General features: G+C 38.1%; 2 protein-coding genes across 4 annotated transcripts in view; both read right to left on the reverse strand.

Annotated features, from left to right (window-relative positions):
• Window positions 1-21577, reverse strand: part of LOC138323737 (anoctamin-1-like) — a 106646-nt gene that overhangs the window by 38407 nt on the left and 46662 nt on the right. The window lies entirely within an intron of this gene.
• LOC138308239 (E3 ubiquitin-protein ligase rnf213-alpha-like) overlaps window positions 1-21577 on the reverse strand; it is a 39177-nt gene that overhangs the window by 15888 nt on the left and 1712 nt on the right. Inside the window, exons 4-12 of the mRNA XM_069249229.1 lie at window positions 21122-21370; window positions 19996-20104; window positions 17515-17795; window positions 16153-16273; window positions 15490-15606; window positions 14469-14579; window positions 14197-14250; window positions 12612-12812; window positions 3083-3185 (exon numbers count right to left, since the gene is read on the reverse strand). Of these exons, the coding sequence (XP_069105330.1) occupies window positions 3083-3185; window positions 12612-12812; window positions 14197-14250; window positions 14469-14579; window positions 15490-15606; window positions 16153-16273; window positions 17515-17795; window positions 19996-20104; window positions 21122-21370 (1346 nt within the window). The remainder of the gene's footprint in view (window positions 1-3082; window positions 3186-12611; window positions 12813-14196; window positions 14251-14468; window positions 14580-15489; window positions 15607-16152; window positions 16274-17514; window positions 17796-19995; window positions 20105-21121; window positions 21371-21577) is intronic.

Raw genomic sequence — 21577 nt, forward strand, 5'->3', positions numbered from 1 at the left:
CAGAATGAAACAAAGACATGCATATAAACACTATATATTGGCCCATCAGGCCCTTGAAGTCAGTCAGTGATTTTATAAATTTGACTTTTTAATCTATGAAGATTATGTGAATTCAGAAGAAAGATTTTTGAAATGTTATCCATTTTGACCCCTTTTGGCCCCACTCCTCTGGCCTCTGGGGGTCGGCCAAGACCAATATGGATATGATGTTAAAATGCTATCTCAGGCTAATAATTCTAACCCAGATTGACTAATTTCCTATGAAAACTAAGCAAATAATGTTCCTAAATGTGTTTTCCCTTTATAAACTATAGTAAATTTGACCCCCTCCCCAGGGGAAAATCTGAGACCCAAGGGTCATATAATTCACAATTTTCATAAAACACCTTAAGACCTGTCCATCTATGAAGAGTATTAGATTCTACCATTTCCAGTATTTAAGAAGAAGATTTTTAAAGTTTGAGCCTATTTGCCCCTTTTGGCCCCGCCCCTCTGCCCCGAGGGGGTTGACCAGGACCAATATAGATATATGATATTAAAATGTTATCTCAGGCTAATAATTCTAAACAAGTTTGACACATTTTCTATGAAAATTGAGCAAAATATGCTCATAAATGTGTTTTCCCTATATAAACTATAGTAAACTTGACCCCCTCCCCAGGGGGAAACGTGAGACCCCAGGGTCATATAATTCACAATTTTTGTAAAGGACCTCAAGACCTTTCCATCTATGAAGAGTATGTGATTCTACCATTTCCAGAATTTCAGAAGAAGATTTTTGAAGTTATAGCCTATTTGACCCCTTTTCCGCCCCTAAGGCCCCTGGGGGTCAGTCATGGAAAACTGGTTAATAGGATTCAATAGCCATCTCATACTGATAATTCTGACAATATTTGACTCATTTCCTATTACAAATGATCAAATAATACTCAAAAATGTGTTTTCCCTATATAAACTATAGTAAACTTGACCCCCTCCCCAGGGGGAAACGTGAGACCCCAGGGTCATATAATTCACAATTTTTGTAAAGGACCTCAAGACCTTTCCATCTATGAAGAGTATGTGATTCTACCATTTCCAGAATTTCAGAAGAAGATTTTTGAAGTTATAGCCTATTTGACCCCTTTTGACCCCGCCCCTAAGGCCCCTGGGGGTCAGTCATGGAAAACTGGTTAATAGGATTCAATAGCCATCTCATACTGATAATTCTGACAATATTTGACTCATTTCCTATTACAAATGATCAAATAATACTCAAAAATGTGTTTTCCCTATATAAACTATAGTAAACTTAACCCCCTCCCCAGGGGGAAACCTGAGACCCCAGGGTCATATAATTCACAATTTTTGTAAAGGACCTTAGGACCTTTCTATCTATGAAGAGTATTTAATTCCATCACATCTGTGAGTGGAGAAGAAGATTTTTGAAATTTTAGTCAATTTTACCCCTTTTGGCCCCTCCCATAGCTCCCTGGGGGATGAGGATCATATAATTCACAATTTTGATTGGCATTATGCCTTAGAAGGTTTGTGCAAAACTTCATTGAAATTGCTTCAGCAGTTTTGGAGAAGAAGTTGAAAATGTAAATTGTTTACGGACATACGACGGATGACGCACTACACGCACGACGACGGACAAAAGGCGATTAGAATAGGTCACTTGAGACTTCGTCTCAGGTGACCTAAAAAGCTAGTGTTCTGCTGATTCGAATTAACCGGAAGTTTACCATAAATCCATTTATTCCTACAGAAGAAGGATTTTAACAATTTATTAAGTATATGTCTTCTATGGGCCATATCTCATAGGCCCCATGGTGGCCAGACCAATACATTATACAAAATTGGGTTTCCCTTTACCGTATAGGGGGATATTTTGGCGTCGGGAAATTTTGGAGGTTTTGCATCAATATAGGGTGGTTAAATTTTGGCGTGTTTAAATTTGGCGTTATAATTTCCATGTGCTCTGTGCCAAATTTTGGGCATACTCATCATAATGACAGATGTTGATGATTGAAGTCATGGAATTATAATCCTCGCTAAATTGGGTTAACAAAATGACGAGATCACCTTCGAGTTTGAAGCCATATCAACAGAGAGACAACCCTTTGGGATGTTCGTCTTCAATAGAAGTGATAAATACTCACATACCCATATACATGTTTTTACACATTTTTATTGAAAAGAGAAACTCAAACAGGTAAAATCAATCGTAATTGTTACTTTCCGGCTGACTAAACATACAGTGTGTTAATTTTGTGACCGTCAAACTTTCCTGAGTCCCAGCCCGGAGCTCTTATACTGTTCTATTTGGTAATCAACAGCATTTAGATAAAATTTATATGTATAAATGAATACATACACATTAATTTGTTTACATACCATTATTATATTTGTACATATATAATTATTTGTAGCTCATCTGTTCACAATCACCAGTTGGCTGTATAGAGATATAGAATTACACAACCTAAACATTGAGTCGGAAATGCTCTCGGAGCCAAATGCCAAATAAGCCAAAATATGACCACATCCAAAATATCCTGGATGCAACTCTAGCCAAAGGGGAATTAAGGTTACCATTTATACAAAATCAGATAATCTTCCTACCAGAATGTTTCTGTCCAAATCTAGTTTAAATCCATTCAGTACCTTGTTACAAAACATTTATCTATTTCCACTATTTTGCCCCTTTAGTCCAATGGGGTCTGAGAGACACCATTTATAAAAAATCAAATCCATTCTCCTAAACAATGTTTCTGACCAAATTTGCTTAAATATATGACAAGAAGTGATTCAAAAAAATTATTGCCTTCATTTCCCTTATTTACCCCACTTCTAAGGCCCCAGGAAGTTAGTCACCATTTATGCAAAATTTGATCCCTATCCCCAATGTTGTTTCTGCCTAATTTTGGTAATTCTGTAACAATTCAAAATATACACTTTACGGCTAGTATTGATTTTAAGGACTTCCCTCTATTTCCGTGAACTGATCTCCTTTCTAAAGGTGGTTTTTTTGAGAAAATTTGGTAAAGATCCGAACACTTAAATTTCTTTTTGACACCGTGCTATAACAAAAACTTACTGTAAGCTACAGGATTTTCACCGGGATTTAAATTTCTGGCTGCTAACAATGCCTCATGAACTTCCTTCAAATCATCTTGTGGCATGGTAGGTAGATAGGACATCTATAAAGAGAGAGAAAAAAAATCATGTTCTGTGGTAGGGGCCAGTGTTATACTGGAGGGTACATACCATCATGTTCTGTGGTAGGGGCCAGTGTTATACTGGAGGGTACATACCATCATGTTCTGTGGTAGAATGGCTAGTGTTATACTGGAGGGTACATACCGCCATGTTCTGTGGTAGAATGGCTAGTGTTATACTGGAGGGTACATACTGCCATGTTCTGTGGTAAAAGGGCCAGTGTTATACTGGACGGTACATACTACCATGTTCTTGGTTTAAGAAAGGTAGGGGGGGGGCCCAAGTGTTATAACTGGAGGGTACAATCACCGGGACCCGGTACCGCGCCATGCTCTCTGTGGTAGAAATGGGCTAGTGTTATACAAATGAGAGGTCTGGAGGGTAAAATACATTACTCGGCCATGATCTGTGGTTAGAAGGGCCCCGTATGTTTCTATACTGGAGTCCGGATTAACAAAACATTACCTCTGCCATTTTCTGTGGACAGAAGGGCCACAGTATGATTATACTGAGAGGGGGTACAATGACCCGCCGGCCCGACCGCCATGTTCTGTGGATAGAAAGTGGTGCCGTGGTTTATAACTGGAGGTGGTAATAACATACCAGCCAATGTTCTGTGGTAGATAAAGAAGGGCCAGTGTTTTACTGAAAAGGAGGGGCCGGAGGGCATCATGTTCTGCGGTAGTAGAATGGCTAGTGTTATACTGGAGGGTACATACCATCATGTTCTGTGGTAGAATGGCTAGTGTTATACTGGAGGGTACATACTGTCATGTTCTGTGGTAGAAGGACCAGTGTTATACTGGAGGGTACATACCGCCATGTTTTGTGGTAGAAGGGCCAGTGTTATACTGGAGGGTACATACCGCTTTGTTTTGTGTTAGAAAGAACTAGTGTTATACTGGAGGGTACAAACTGCCATGTTCTGTGGTAGAAGGGCCAGTGTTATACTAGAGGGTACATACCATCATGTTCTGTGGTAGAATGGCTAGTGTTATACTAGAGGGTACATACCGCCATGTTCTGTGGTAGAATGGCCAGTGTTATACTAGAGGGTACATACTGCCATGTTCTGTGGTAAAAGGGCCAGTGTTATACTGGACGGTACATACTGCCATGTTCTGCGGTAGAAGGGCCAGTGTTATACTGGAGGGTACATACCGCTTTGTTCTGTGTCAGAAGGACGAGTGTTATACTGGAGGGTACATACTTCCATGTTCTGTGGTAAAAGGACCAGTGTTATACTGGAGGGTACATACTGCTATGTTCTGTGGTAGAAGGGCTAGTGTTATACTAGAGGGTACATACTGCTATGTTGTGTGTTAGAAGGCCCAGTGTTATACTGGAGGGTACATACTGCTATGTTGTGTGGTATGAGGGCCAGTGTTATACTAGAGGGTACATACCACCATGTTCTGTGAAAGAGGGACCAGTGTTATACTAGAGGGTACATACTGCTATGTTCTGTTGTAGAAGGACCAGTGTTATACTGGAGGGTACATACTATCATGTTCTGTGGTAGAAGGGCCAGTGTTATATGGAGGGTACATACTGCTATGTTCTGTGGTAGGAGGGCCAGTGTTATACTAGAGGGTACATAAGCTATGTTGTGTGGTGGAAGGGCCAGTGTTTATACTGGAGGGTACATTACCACTATGTTGTGTGGTAGAAGGGCCAGTGTTATAATGGAGGGTACATACTGCTATGTTGTGTGGTAGAAGGGCAAGTGTTATACTAGAGGGTATAATGTACATACCGCCATGTTCTGTGGTAGAAGGGCCAGTGTTATACTAGAGGGTACATACTGCCATGTTCGTGTGGTAGAAGGACCAGTGTTATACTAGAGGGTACATACTGCCATGTTCTGTGGTAGAAGGGCCAGTGTTATACTGGAGGGTACATACTGCCATGTTCTGTGGTAGAAGGGCCAGTGTTATACTGGAGGGTACATACTGCCATGTTCTGTGGTAGAAGGGCCAGTGTTATACTAGAGGGTACATACTGCCATGTTCTGTGGTAGAAGGGCCAGTGTTATACTAGAGGGTACATACTGCCATGTTCTGTGGTAGAAGGGCCAGTGTTATACTGGAGGGTACATACTGCCATGTTCTGTGGTAGAAGGGCCAGTGTTATACTGGAGGGTAATATACTGCCATGTTCTGTGTTAAAAGAGCCAGTGTTATACACTACTGTGTAGAATGGCTATTAAATTGTCATGAAAATATCATAAATGTTTCTGCATTAAAACCTCATCAAAATTCCATGAAAAACATGCATGAATAAGAACATTAATTGTTTCTTAATCTTTTCACAAAAGATCATCTTTAATGCTATTAAAAATATCATATTAACGAAAATAAATTTAATGAGGTTTTAATTATTTGATTAATGATATTTTAAAATTAATTAAAAATTAATTAAAAAATTGTCAATTTTTAATTTTCTTTTCATTATTGTCATCACTGGTTTAACAATAATTAAAATCATTAAAATTAATGAAATCAGTGCATGATTAAGAACATTAAAATGATTAATGGTAATGAAAAAACAAATTGAAATTTTAATAGCTATGTACGCCTTAATTAATTCCTTATTAATCAATTGTTGTTGAAAAATAGCCCACCATCTGCTGATTGTGAGCTTAAAATGCATATATATATATTCATATCACTATTGGCAAATGTCACCAGCAACTGCCCATTAATATAACAATTAGTGGGTGCATATTAATGATCAAATTTCATTATCTTTTTATCAATATTTAATTGATTAATTGCCATTATTTTATAAGCATTGCAAAATAATGGTGTTCAATATCTAGTTTGAGAGTCATAACACAATAACCTTGTAATGACAATCTAATATCAAATTCAGATTATCATGGGCATTAATATTCCTTATTTTCATTAATGACAATTACTGTAATGGCCATAAATGGCAGTTAAAATGAACTAATTATAAACCATTATTTCCTTTCTGTCAGATGATTATCATATATAATAGGTGATTAAAACATCTTAGAGATAACAGTTTTGCGGCTGTTACTTTCATTATAAACAAAATTATTGATATTTACCTCAAATAAACTAATACATGTAGTTATAAAACATAAAACATATTGACAAGAATTCAATATTTTTGTTTGACAAACACATAAAATAAAAACCACATGTATTTTAGGAACACCTTAGAAATTATATTTGTGTCTCTATTTCATGTTGATAAAGAATTGTAAACACATTTAAAATCTACTGAAAGTGTTCATCTGTACCTTAAGATCTTCAGGAATGAGATTACTTTTCACCAGTTCTCAAAACTTACATTTTAAGAAGAATGAATATTCCCCTCCAGCACTTCAACAGACACTGCAGCCATTTTGGATTTTGTCTGTTTTGGCGGGAAAATTGAAGTCACATGACTTCTTATTTTGATTAATGACCATTAAAAAACATTTAATGGAATCAAATATATATTTCATGACATACATAGAGAAATAATGGCCAATAATTCTACTAGGTAGATCTTCATCTAAAACTAATGGTCATTAAATTTCATGCTGCATTTTCATTGTCTTAAAAGTGAGATAAATTAGAAATTTTGATAAATGTTATTGTTTTGCATTTCTTAATGATAATCATCATGGTCATTAACTTACATCAAATATTTCAATTATCATCAAAAATCATTAATGATAATTAAAATGCAAATTAATTATCTTGAAATTCAAAGACTACAAGAAGTAATGATCATCAAATTGCCGAACCTCTTAAAGCATAATTTTCATGGCCTTGAAAACTTATTTTAATGAGAAATAAATTGTTCTTAATGAGCATTAAAATTAGTTTTAATGATTTTTTAATGAAATAACTGCAGCTCATTAAATTAAGAAAAACATGATTTAATGAGCAGTTTTAATGTAAAAAACAATGATTAATGACAGTTTAATAGGATTTTAAGTGCATTTTAATTAAAGTTCTATGCAGTAGTGATACTAGAGGGTATATATACCCGCCATGTTCTGTGGTAGAAGGGCCAGTGTTATACTGGAGGGTACATACTGTCATGTTCTGTGTTAGAAGGACTAGTGTTATACTGGAGGGTACATACTGCCATGTTCTATGGTAGAAGGGCCAGTGATATACTGGAGGGTACATACCACCATGTTCTGTGGTAGAAGGGCCAGTGTTATACTGGAGGGTACATACCACCATGTTCTGTGGTAGAAGGGCCAGTGTTATACTGGAGGGTACATACTGCCATGTTCTGTGGTAGAAGGGCTAGTGTTATACTGGAGGGTACATACTGCCATATTCTGTGGTAGAAGGGCTAGTGTTATACTGGAGGGTACATACCGCCATGTTCTGTGGTAGGGTACATACTGCCATATTCTATGGTAGAAGGGCTAGTGTTATACTGGAGGGTACATACTGCTATGTTGTGTGTTAGAAGGCCCAGTGTTATACTGGAGGGTACATACAGCCATGTTCTATGGTAGAAGGGCTAAAGTGATATACTGGAGGGTACATACTGTCATGTTCTGTGGTAGAAGGGTCAGTGTTATACTAGAGGGTACATACTGCAATATTCTGTGGTAGAAGGACAAGTGTTATACTGGAGGGTACATACTGCCATATTCTGTGGTAGAAGGGCTAGTGTTATACTGGAGGGTACATACTGCCATGTTCTGCGGTAAAAGGGCCAGTGTTATACTGGAGGGTACATACAGCCATGTTCTATGGTAGAAGGGCTAAAGTGATATACTGGAGGGTACATACTGTCATGTTCTGTGGTAGAAGGGTCAGTGTTATACTAGAGGGTACATACCGCCATGTTCTGTGGTAGAAGGGCCAGTGTTATACTGGAGGGTATATACTGCTATGTTGTGTGGTAGAAGGGCCAGTGTTATACTGGAGGGTACATACTGCTATGTTGTGTGGTAGAAGGACCAGTGTTATACTAGAGGGTACATACTGCCATGTGGTGTGGTAGAAGGACCAGTGTTATACTAGAGGGTACATACTGCCATGTTCTGTGGTAGAAGGGCCAGTGTTATACTGGAGGGTACATACTGCTATGTTCTGTGGTAGAAGGGCCAGTGATATACTGGAGGGTAAATACCACCATGTTCTGTGGTAGAAGGGCCAGTGTTATACTAGAGGGTACATACCGCCATGTTCTGTGGTAGAAGGGCCAGTGTTATACTGGAGGGTACATACTGCCATGTTCTGTGGTAGAAGGGCCAGTGATATACTGGAGGGTACATACCACCATGTTCTGTGGTAGAAGGGCCAGTGTTATACTAGAGGGTACATACCACCATGTTCTGTGGTAGAAGGGCCAGTGTTATACTGGAGGGTACATACTGCCACGTTCTGTGGTAGAAGGACCAGTGTTATACTAGAGGGTACATACTGCCATGTTCTGTGGTAGAAGGGCCAGTGTTATACTGGAGGGTACATACTGCCATGTTCTGTGGTAGAAGGGCCAGTGTTATACTGGAGGGTACATACTGCCATGTTCTGTGGTAGAAGGGCCAGTGTTATACTAGAGGGTACATACTGCCATGTTCTGCGGTAGAAGGGCTCAAGTTATATACTGGAGGGTAAATACCACCATGTTCAGTGGTAGGAGGGCCAGTGTTTTACTGGACGGTACATACCACCATGTTCTGTGGTAGAAGGGCCAGTGTTATACTGGAGGGTACATACTGCCATGTTCTACGTTCTGTGGTAGAAGGACCAGTGTTATACTAGAGGGTATGTACCTCCATGTTCTGTTGTAGAAGGACCAGTGTTATACTAGAGGGTACATACTGCCATGTTCTGTGGTAGAAATGCCAGTGTTATACTAGAGGGTACATACTGCCATGTTCTGTGGTAGAAGGGCTAAAGTGATATACTGGAGGGTAAATACCACCATGTAATGTGGTAGAAGGGCCAGTGTTATACTGGAGGGTACATACTGCCATGTTTTGTGGTAGAAAGGCCAGTGTTATACTGGAGGGTACATACTGCTATGTTCTGTGGTAGAAGGGCTAAAGTGATATACTGGAGGGTAAGGCCAAAAAAATTTAATTCTTAGTTTCTCAGGCCCCGCCGCATCGACATTTACCCCCCGCACCGTTTTTATGCGCCATAACTTAACAAGAGGCCCAGAGGGCCTGTATCGCTCACCTGGTTTTTTGTTAGTAATTATCACAAGAATCTGACAATTAGAAAAATAAGCAAAATTGACTCCCAAAGTTTAATTTTGAATCACAACCATACAATGATGCTATTGATACCATACAAATATGCTATCCAATACATAGGTTCAGAGACAAAGTAATTTATATGAAAATAGTAGCCTAATTGACCTTTTTGACCTCGCATCTATTGCCGTTTAAGGCCCCGGGGGTCAGCCCTATCATTTGTACAATTTCAAATCCCATCCCTATAAGGATGCTACCATTGCATTATGAGTGCTATCTCATGCTTAGTTGCAGAAAAGAAGTCGTTTATATGGAAATAGCTAAATTGACCCCTTTTGACCCCACCCTTCAGGCCCCCGGGGGGTCAGCCCCATCATTTGCAAAATTTTGAATCCAAACCCTATAAGGATGTAACCATTGCATTATGAGCGCAATCCAATGTTAAGTTGCAGAGAAAAAGTCATTTATATGGAAATTGACCACTTTTGACCCCGCCCCTCAGGCCCCCAGGGGTCAGGCCTATCATTTGCTCAATTTGGAATCCCCAGCCTACAAGGATGCTACCATTGCATTATTGGGTGCTATACCATGCTTAGTTGCAGAGAAGAAGTCATTTATATGGAAATAGCCAAATTGACCCCTTTTGACCCCGCCCCTCAGGCCCCCCGGGGGTCAGCCCTATCATTTGCACAATTTTGAATCCCCACACTATAAGGATGCTACCATTGCATTATGGGTGCTATACCATGCTTAGTTGCAGAGAAGAAGTCATTTATATGGAAATAGCCAAATTGACCCCTTTTGACCCCACCCCTCAGGCCCCCGGGGGGTCAGCCCTATCATTTGCTCAATTTGGAATCCCCACCCTATAAGGATGCTCCATTGCATTATGGGTGCTATACCATACTTAGTTTCAGAGAAGAAGTCGTTTATATGGAAATAGCCAAATTGGCCCCTTTTGACCCCGCCCCTCAGGCCCCCGGGGGGTCAGCCCCATTATTTGTACAATTTTGAATCCCCACCCTATAAGGATGATATCATTGCATTATGGGTGCTATCCCATGCTTGGTTTTAGAGAAGAAGTCATTTATATGGAAATAGCCAAATTAACCCCTTTTGACCCCCTCCCTCAGCCCCCCCCGGGAGTCAGCCCCATCATTTGTACAATTTTGAATCCCCACCCTATAACGATACTACATTTGCATAATGAGTGCTATCTCATGCTTAGTTTCAGAGAAGAAGTCGTTTATATGGAAATAGCCAAATTGACCCCATTTGACCCCGCCCCTCAGGCCCCCGGGGGGTCAGCCCCATCATTTGTACAATTTTGAATCCCCACCCTATAAGGATGCTACCATTGCATTATGGGTGCTATCCCATGCTTGGGTTTTCAGAGAAGAAGTCGTTTATATGGAAATAGCCAAATTGACCCCTTTTGGCCCCGCCCCTCAGGCCCCGGGGGGGTCAGCCCCATCATTTGTACAATTTTCAGTTAGTAGCCCATAAGGATGCTACCAGTTAAATTTTATTGAAATCCGACCAGCGGTTCTGGAGAAGAAGTCGATTGTTGACGGATGACGGACGACGGACGCCGGACGCCGGACGCCGGACGCTGCGGTATCCCATAAGCTCACCTCGGTCCTTTGGACCAGATGAGCTAAAAATTAAAATCGAGACCGCCGCATCGAACGCACCCCAAATTTCCATTCGAACTCGCCCGAAATTTCCATTCGAAAAATTGGCTCCAATTTTAGTATGCACCTTTCATTTCCGGTAAAAAATGGCTGCCGATGTCAGCATTTGCTCAAAACGGAATGTTTCCTCCCAGGATTATGTATTTTCAACTGGTTTTCTTTGGATATAGTGACGATTGAGATATTTAAAAGCTGTTCTTAAAGACTGAGTAAGAATTTACATTTTCTACACGTGTTTTCATTGATTTCCATGTCCTTCAAGTGAGAAAAAAATAAAATGTTATCTGCCGCATTTGTTTTCAGAGAAATAAAAAATAAAAAATATTCCCGCCGCCCGCACTGACTTTTTAAAAAAGTGGCCTGAGAAACTAACAATTTTTTTTTTTGGCCTAAATACCACCATGTTCTGTGGTAGATGGGCCAGTGTTTTACTGGACGGTACATACCACCATGTTCTGTGGTAGATGGGCCAGTGTTATACTGGAGGGTACACACTGCCATGTTCTGTGGTAGAAGGGCTAAAGTGATATACTGGAGGGTAAATACCACCATGTTCTGTGGTAGAAGGGCCAGTGTTATACTGGAGGGTACATACTGCCATGTTCTGTGGTAGAAGGGCCAGTGTTATACTGGAGGGTACATACTGCTATGTTCTGTGGTAGAAGGGCTAAAGTGATATACTGGAGGGTACATACCACCATGTTCTGTGGTAGAAGGGCCAGTGTTATACTGGAGATACATACTGCCATGTTCTGTGGTAGAAGGGCCAGTGTTATACTGGAGGGTACATACTGCCATGTTCTGTGGTAGAAGGGCTAGTGTTATACTGGAGGGTACATACCGCCATGTTCTGTGGTAGAACGGTCAGTGTTATACTGGAGGGTACATATTGCCATGTTCTGTGGTAGAAGGGTCAGTGTTATACTGGAGGGTACATATTGCCATGTTCTGTGGTAGAAGGGCCAGTGTTATACTGGAGGTACATACTGCCATGTTCTGTGGTAGAAGGGCCAGTGTTATACTGGAGGGTACATACTGCCATGTTCTGTGGTAGAAGGGCCAGTGTTATACTGGAGGGTACATACTGCCATGTTCTGTGGTAGAAGGGCCAGTGTTATACTGGAGGGTAGATAATGCCACGATCTGTGGTAGAAGGGCCAGTGTTATACTGGAGGTACATACTGCCATGTTCTGTGGTAGAAGGGCCAGTGTTATACTGGAGGGTACATACTGCCATGTTCTGTGGTAGAAGGGCCAGTGTTATACTGGAGGGTACATACTGCCATGTTCTGTGGTAGAAGGGCCAGTGTTATACTGGAGGGTACATACTGCCATGTTCTGTGGTAGAAGGGCCAGTGTTATACTGGAGGGTAGATAATGCCACGATCTGTGGTAGAAGGGCCAGTGTTATACTGGAGGTACATACTGCCATGTTCTGTGGTAGAAGGGCCAGTGTTATACTGGAGGTACATACTGCCATGTTCTGTGGTAGAAGGGCCAGTGTTATACTGGAGGGTACATACCGCCATGTTCTGGGGTAGTAGGGCCAGTGTTATGAGTGGCTGAAGCAGACTTGTATCATCTGGTATCTGAAGAAAGGTGATCCCAGCATGGACCAGAAGACAAATGATGCTTTGGTCCTTCAGCTCCATTCCTGGACAAATATCCAAACAGCGAACATGTCGCCAGATTGTGTTTTGGAACACTGCTTTAAGAAGGTTAGTCTGTAAACAGAATCAAACACAACATAGTTACATCAAATACCATTTAATCATTAATCATTTATAGTATTTTGGCTTGGATTTACTAGTTTAACATCTTATTAACAACTAGTGCCTTTTACGGACAGGTTTGTTGGTGAACAGCCAGAATACTTGGAGAAAAACCATCAGTACAGGCAGTGCTCTACATGGGATTCAAACTCGCATCCCTGGTGGAGGTTATGTGGTAATATGTTTAGACATCTTCACCACTCATCCACTGTGGCGCCCTCATTTACAGTAAAACCTATACATAATTTAATAGACAATCATACTGTAAATATGGCCCTCCGTAAAGGGATACATCTAGAATTGTTTACAAGAAAAGTTTCTTTAAAACTTTAATTACAGGGTTCCCACTTTTTTTTTGGACCAGAATTCAAGGCTTTTTCAAGGATTTTTCAAGGACAATAAGTGAAATTCAAGTCATGTTTTCACACTTTCAGATACCTTTCACAAGTTGTGTGCTTATTTTTTAAGAGTAATGCAACTTGAATGATGCTGACTGGACCTATTCCAACATAAAACTACATTCATTATGAAAGAAAACAATGAACAAACTATATATCAACATTGGTTTGTTTGTGTATCTCCCTACATGCCTCTCATGTTTAATAAATAATCTTATTGCTGATTGGACACAGTTTAATAAATTAAAGCTAGTAATAAAATTCAAGGCTTTATCACGGTATTTCAACAAATTTTCCGTGTTTCTCATGGTTTTCCCTATCCTGATTTTTTATTTCAATTTTCCCCACTTTTTCCAGTTTTCAAGGTTGCGTGGGAACCCTGTATTTTATTTTATATCGATTGCGAAACAAGGTATACAACTTATACAAATCACTTCTGATGGCCCGGATGAAAGCGCAAGGGGTCTTAGAGTGGAAGGTAACCGAGTGCCCCGAGAAAACCCACATGATCAGGTAGGTGACCCCTGACCCTGAGGCAGGTGGTTTAACCATCACACCATCCAATCACCCATATAAGAAAAGTTTATTTTCCAGAGGACAAAGCCTGGGATAAAATTTTCTTTTCAGGGAGACAATTCTAGATGTATCTCAAGACATAAGGACATAATTATTTTATTATAACGAACAAAAATAGCTGCCAACAATTTTGCTAAATCTGCAGTCAATTAGAAACACCGTAGCCACCTTGGTTTAAGTTGCAGACAATGTCCACTTTCTGTCATGTGTGGAGATTCCAAGGGGTTCAAATTCCCAAGCTTTGAATTCTGGTGAAATATCTAAATTATTCAATGTCATGTGATCGAGTTTAATCCTATCAGGTCATCTTAAATGACAGTGAGGTATAATAATATACTGTACTAAGTGAAAGTGTAATTTACCTGTGCTTGAAACAACTGATGGTTGGACAAAGCTTCATACAGCAGTTCATACATCTAGAATTAAAGCAAACATCATATTTTAGACAAATATTAATGTAATTAAGTAATTTTAAATCACCTCATTCCCTTTATTAGATTAATTTTCCAATAAACATTTACTATGCCTGGTATTTGACACAATAATTGTCAACGGTCTTAGTTATATGAGGTACAACATTATAGGCACAATTTACAGATTTAGAAGTATTTCAACACAAAGTATAAGCTGTCACCTCTGGCTGAGTCTTCCTTTTGTCCTCTGGGTACACATAAGACATGGTCATTTCTCTATACACAGCCAACAGCAGAGACACTCTCTTCTTCCAATCCGTGCTTCTCAAGGCCTTTAACAAAACAAGAGGTCCATGGGCCTTAACAGTCATCTGACTATGGGCACAATACAACACCTCAAAGAATACAGTAGTGGCAAACAATTAAGGCAATACAAAGAACTCTTTAATAGAAGAGCCAGTTTCTGATATATTTGATGAATTTGACCTTGAATGAAGGTCAAAGTCATTCATTTTAGTAAGCAGGGTAGTCCTTCATGCCAACAAGCTACAAGTCCAATATCAAGCCATTAAGCCTCTTAGCTATATGCTAGAAGTCATTTAAAAGATTTTAGCCTAAATGATCCTGTGACCTTTAAACTTGGTAGCCCTTCATCCCAGCATGTCATAGGCCTAATAACAAGTCTCTAGGCCTCCTTGTTATTCCCAAGACGTCATTTAAAAGATTTTAGCCTATTTGACACTTGTAACCTTGAATGAAGGTCAAGGTAATCAATTTGAACAAACTTGGTAGATTGTTATCCCAGTATGTGACATTAAAAAAAAAAATCTTTAATAAAGGCAATTTAGAATAAGGATCTCCAAAATATCTCCAAAATATTGAATATTCTACCAAAAAAAAAAAATCTGTTTTGAGAAAAAATGTCCATTGTTTGAAGCACAGAATGGACCCTAAAATTTTCTCAAGGTCTTCATCAAATAGTTTTTTTTAAACACTTATTAGTTATTTTCTAACTATTATTCTGTATTTGCATATTACAGAGTTATCTGCCCTTGCGGGTAGGTATTGATTGTGACGTCATGTGTTTGCGAGCGTAACGTCATACTTTTCGGAGAAAACGACGTAAATTGTGCTCACAAAATAATGACGTAATAATCAATACCTACCCGCAAGGGAGCTAACTCTGTAATATGCAAAGACGGAATAGTAAACATGTAAAGGTTTAAGTGTAGAGACAATTACCTCTAGCTGTTGTATGAGAGAAGCTGGGTCCTCTCCCAATTTACACCTGGTGACCATCTCCCGACAGGCAATGTAGTTGTTTCCACAAACAACATACAGGTCTGAACACTCGAGCACCTAGTGATATAAAATGTCATAACTAATGGTATAACTGACACCCATAACATGACCATTTTGACGTCACTAATGTTGACGTGGTGACGTCAACCGATCACTGTCAAAATGGCTGTTCAATCTTGTGGATTAAATCATCATTGATAAACGGGTTTCCTGGTCTAGCTTTAACAATGTTAATGCAGTACCCTAAAATGAGTTGATAATGTAAATATAAGCATTAAACTAATTTCCTATGGCATCCATGATCTATATAGATGCAAGAGCTTTGCAGACAATCATTTCTTTGCGCTAGAGCGATTGTCTGCAAAGCTCTATATAGTCCATAGATACCATAGGAAGATAGTTTAATGCGTAAATAATTACATACAGGTCCAAACATTTGAGTACCTGGTGATATACATTTGAATACTAGTGAAAGTAGGGAAATATTTCTATGTTAATATACTTATATCCAGATTATTACATTAATTGATGTAAGAAAATAAAATAATGAAATCAATATATTTTTCAATGACTGAACCTATTTTCCTCATAAGCTTTACCAACCTCCTCACGTTCTAGGTCCAGCATCTGAAGCCAGCGACACATGTTAGCATCTCCAGACTTACATACTGTCTCATAACTGTCAAGGCCATAGCGACGACACAACAGCTTTATAAAGTATATACTGAAAACAAGAGGCCCATGGGCCTTAGCGGTCATCTGACAATCATTTGTTAATAAAAACACGCTTACTTTGGTAAATGCATATCTAGGCTAAAAATAATGACAAGATTAGTCATATCCCCAGTCAGTATTGCTTGTATTTAAACCAGAATGCTACTAAGTGGATTTATAGGCAAAGGGAGTTAACTATCAAGTTGATGACTAAATCAAAGAAGCAGGATTACTTTGTTGTTGTGTTTACACATGTACATGTATTTCCTAGATTTTACAGGCCTAATATTTTAATAACTTAGGTCTTTACAACTTATATTAGAAGTTGTTTGAAGGTTGTTTACCTATCTAAATCCAGTGATTTTGAAAGAAGGTCAAGGTAAATAATTCTAACAAACTTGGTAGCTCTTCATCCATTGACAAGAAGTCTTTTAAAGAATTTAACCTATTTAACCCGTGTAACCCAAAAGAAGGTCAAGGTCATTGAACAAACTTTAGTAGCCATTCATCACACCTTGCAACAGCCCCAATATCAGGTTTCTAGGTCTCTTAGTTATTGATTTTTGACCCCTGTAACCTTGAATCAAGGTCATTCATTTGAACAAATTTGGTAGCCCTTAATCCCTGCATGTAACAGGCCCAAAACTGGGTGTCTCAGCCTGTTAATTATGACAAAAAATTGTCTGAAATATTTTAGCCTGTTTGACCACTGTGACCTAGATTTAAGGTTAATGTCATTTATTTGAACAAACTTAGTAGCCCAACATCCCAGCATGCTATAGGCCCAATATTAGGTATCAAAGCCGATTGCTAATTGAGAAGAAGTTGTTTAAAGATTTTAACCATTTGACCCCTGTGACCTTAACTGAATGTCAATGCCATTCATTTGAACATACTTGATAGCATTTCATCCCAGCATGCTATAGGCCTCATTGTAGGACTCTAGGTTTTCAACTTTTGGAGAAGAAGTTGTTTTATAGGAAAAGTTGATGCCTGATGGTCAATATATTTTATGAAGAAATCCACAGTGAATTCCATTAATATTACTTTGTCCTTTCAAAGAAAGTGATAAATTTGAAGATGCATGATTTATTGCAAGGTTTAATTTGATTAGAGAATGAAAATTTTACAGCACAATTATTTAGAGTTTTATTACACTTTCTATTCCATTTTTTTCCATTCCAATTCTTTAATTTGTAACTCTTGCTTTTCGCTACTTTTACTGAAGTTATGACAAGAATGCATAAATACCAAGGCCATTCGGACCCACACTCTTCACATAGCCTGGCTGCAGCATCGATCATCTGTCTATAGCCCCTTGTCATCTTGATCGATTTGTCCACATAGATTCTCTGTACATATTTTGCCACTACACTCAGTGCAAACCGTGTCTCTGCCAGGGTGTAGAGTTTCACAAAAGTCAGTTCCTCAGTGTCAATGCTGTGTAAGTTATTTTTTAACATATCTGTAGCCATACGCACTTCTTTCTTTTCTGATGTTTCACTTTTTGAAATGTCTTGGTGGTAAACATCCTGTTGAAAAATAGGATTGAATTTACTGAATCTATATTCATGAGTCATAAAACCTTTTTCAGTACTTTAGCCTATCACAATCTTCACATTGTCATAGATTTATAAAGGGAAAATTCAGTCTAATAGTACATTAAAATTTGCATATATATTGGAAACAAACCAGTTCTAATGGAAATTTGATTAATGGTTTTATTGTGATATGCAAGAAAAGCCCACTGTAGTGAAATGTATGTGAAATGTTCAAACTAACTTGCTGTCCGCCATTACACATTGTGGTCGGACGTCTTATATGCGGAACTCTGGCTCTTGCTAGTGTAGTAAAGAGTTTTTTGTCTAGAACTACTCAAATCGTTCCTACAGTAACATGCTTACGTTATTAGGTGCATGTTCTTGTTTAAATATAATTTCACCAACTCCTCAGTGGTTATGAATTGCATTTGATTAACATATGTAACTTCGCGGGTATGATTTCTGAATGTACATGTTATACCTGCTGTTATTAATAACAGATAGGTAAAGATAAACTAGAATTTTGGTCCAACAAACAATGAACCTAGCTGTAGCAGATACTTAGTCTTAGATAGTAAAAGTCAAAAATTTGATTATATATTATCATTAACAAAGATTATGTAAGTTGGACAGAGGAGTCACCAGCAGAAAGCGCAATAGTCAGGGAGTTTGTTAACCTATAGATAGTGCTGTGTAATATATAACACTCTATGTATTCTATACACACTCTGTATATTCTACCAATCAGAAGGCAGTCTTCCCATGACTACTGATTGGTCCAAAGGATTATTATTCAATGAATAGGGAATTTATGAATGGGAGTTTATGAATGAAATGGTTCAAGAGGTCACCACTAGATGTCATTGTAGGGCAAGTCCTACAAATCTACAGTAAACCGGATAGCAATAATACAAACGCTACACGCGTTGTGTTAAAAAACAATACATTTATGTCATATTTTGCTTCATGGTAATGCAACAGAATAAGCCACACTGAATTGTCCCTTTAAGACAATCAGAAATCATTGAAGATAATGCCCTGCACACTATTCCATTTATAATAACAAGATTAAAAGTTAATTAATATAAACCTTTAATTAGTTAACTGATAGTGCCAGGAGGAACAAAAAAACATGATATTTAGCAGATTTCAAAACTTTATACAAGGAATGTAAGAACAATATATTTCATAGAAAATTTAGGAGACATAAGTTTTTTTTTTTTTTTTTTTTTTTTTTTTTCAATATTGTATTCATCTTAATTTTTTTAAAGCTACATACAGCTGTGTGATTGCATAATGTACCAAAAGTAGTGTGTGTACATTGTCCGCACATCTTGAATGTCTCATTTAAATTAAATCAGGTAGAGAATTAAGTAAATTGCCGGTTATCAATTCTTGTTTTATATATGTCTTAAGCTCTAAATGTACATGTATATACAAACAAAATACACACTTTCAATTTAATACATGTATAAGCTACGTATATGTACATACAAATTACATTGATATTGTACATGGGTCACTTAAGAAGTAATATCGACGCTTGTTTTCCAGATAACACTGTATCCTTATAAAAATACATGTATGTCTGTATGGGTAAAAATTACTTAAAGTAGTAAATATAGAGCAATAAATTATATCCTAACAGTGTGGACAAAATATTGTTTAATTTTCGAGGCAATCTGCCCCTCTGTCATGGAGCTGCGTTAAATGGTTTTGGAGTTATAGTTCAGAAACAAAAGGAAACAGTAATTTGGTATTTTCGACTAAGTTTCTATGGTAACGGAAAAAAATTCCCAAAATGGAAGGTCCGAAATAGCAAAAGGCACAACTAGGGCACTTGTCTGATGTATACTGAAAGTTTCAAAGAGCTGCGTTGAACGGTTTTGGAGTTGTAGTCCGGAAAAAGATCTCAGACAGACAGACGGATGGACGGAGCCCAAAACAATATCCCCGACAAACCAGGAATAACAAATAGATTTACAAACTAAGGAAGGTAAAGAATATTCACAGAACACATAGAACATACAGATAAAACTACAGGGACAATGGCGATGCATATTGTCTGGATCATCCCTTCGGTCAATCACTATGAGCAGTTTGAAATTTCCTCTTTTCTAGTAGGGACTTCATATAACATTTTCTCCTCAAAAAGAAGAATTCAATTCTAAACGTGAAAGCGACAACTTACCTCAAGACATTGCAAGATCAGGAGGGACAGTTCGACCAGTTGATCTTGGTCAACAAATCGTGCAGTCTGCTGTAGGTAATTTTCAAGATAGATGGATACTTGATCTCCACTAAAAAAGAAAACATAATAGTCATAAAAAGATGGATTTATATCATTCTTAAATTCAATGTAATTTAAAGTATTTGGCAAGCCTAAATTTAATAATAAACTTTAAAAGGAATACTAAACAACTATTGTGGCCCAACAGGTTTCAAAGTTACATGGTGCAACTTGATCTCTAATGTCTAAAATAGACTTGTGTACAGTGTATGTCAACAGTTTAGTAACTTTTGGAGAATCACTTCTTCATTTTATTGCATACTAAAACAAGAGGCCCATGGGCCTTGGCCCTCATATGATATTTGATACAAGTTTGTTGCATAATTTACTAGCCAACTGATGTCTTTTGTTCAAGAAATAGGAACATATATCTAATAGGTCTACATACAAATATTCATTAACAAGCTTTGTGCATATTTATTCACATTACCGTGTTCACAAGGTTCAATAATTATCATTGCAAAGGGCATTAACTCCGTAAATGATTGCTGAATCAAGCTGATTTTCAACCTCGTTCGAGATCTTTCCAATGTTAGTCTACATACAAAGTTTCATTAAGCTCAAGGCATATTTACTCAAGTTATCATGTTCACAAGATTCAATGACTATAATTGCAAAGAGCAATAACTCCGTAAGTTACGATCTAATCAGGTCAATTTTCTAACTTGTCCCGAGATCTTTCCAGTTTTAGTCTAAATACAAAGTTTCATTAAGTTTAGTGCATATTTATCGCATTCACATGGTCCAATAATAATGATTAGTGCAAAGGGCAATATATCCATAAATTAAAGTCGAATCATGCTGATTTTCGTACTAGTCCGAGATCTTTCCAATGGTAGTCTACACACAAAGTTTCATTAAGCTCCATTCATATTTACAGCTCCATTTACTTAAGTTATCATGTTCACAAGGAAATGTTTAAGGACGACGCACGATGATGAACAAAAGATGACGCAATAGGTCACCAAGACCTATGGTCAGGTGACCTAACAACAACAAAAGTGGTTTATTCGCATGTGATTTTTACCTGGTCCGAAGGAGGAGTTGCAGTAGAAACAATCTCAGGACAGGGGTAGGATCGATGCTATCATCAAATATTGTCATTTTCTTGGTAACAACAGTGCCTTTGTTTGTTGATCTTGTGATGTAGCTAAGAAGTTTCTCGACTACCTCGTCTGAGGGTGGTGTATCATCAGCAAAACACAGCTGGGACACAACTTCCATAAAGAAACTGTTGATCCTTTTCTTGTAGTCGAAGTACTTCTTACTTTTCTCACTGCAAAGCGAAAATATGCAATTCTATAGCATACTACTTAAGCATAGATAAATGGCTACAGGCAAAGCCATAAAGAGATCATTGTTAACATGTGGTTGCCAAATTAACTCTATAACTAGTTCTTCATTTGGGCATACATGTACAAGATTATATACTATGTTCAATGTAAAACTGGTACATTATGTTCAATGTAAAACTGGTACATGA

The sequence above is a fragment of the Argopecten irradians genome, chromosome 1, assembly GCF_041381155.1.
Source record: "Argopecten irradians isolate NY chromosome 1, Ai_NY, whole genome shotgun sequence".
Classification (NCBI taxonomy): Eukaryota; Metazoa; Mollusca; class Bivalvia; order Pectinida; family Pectinidae; genus Argopecten; species Argopecten irradians.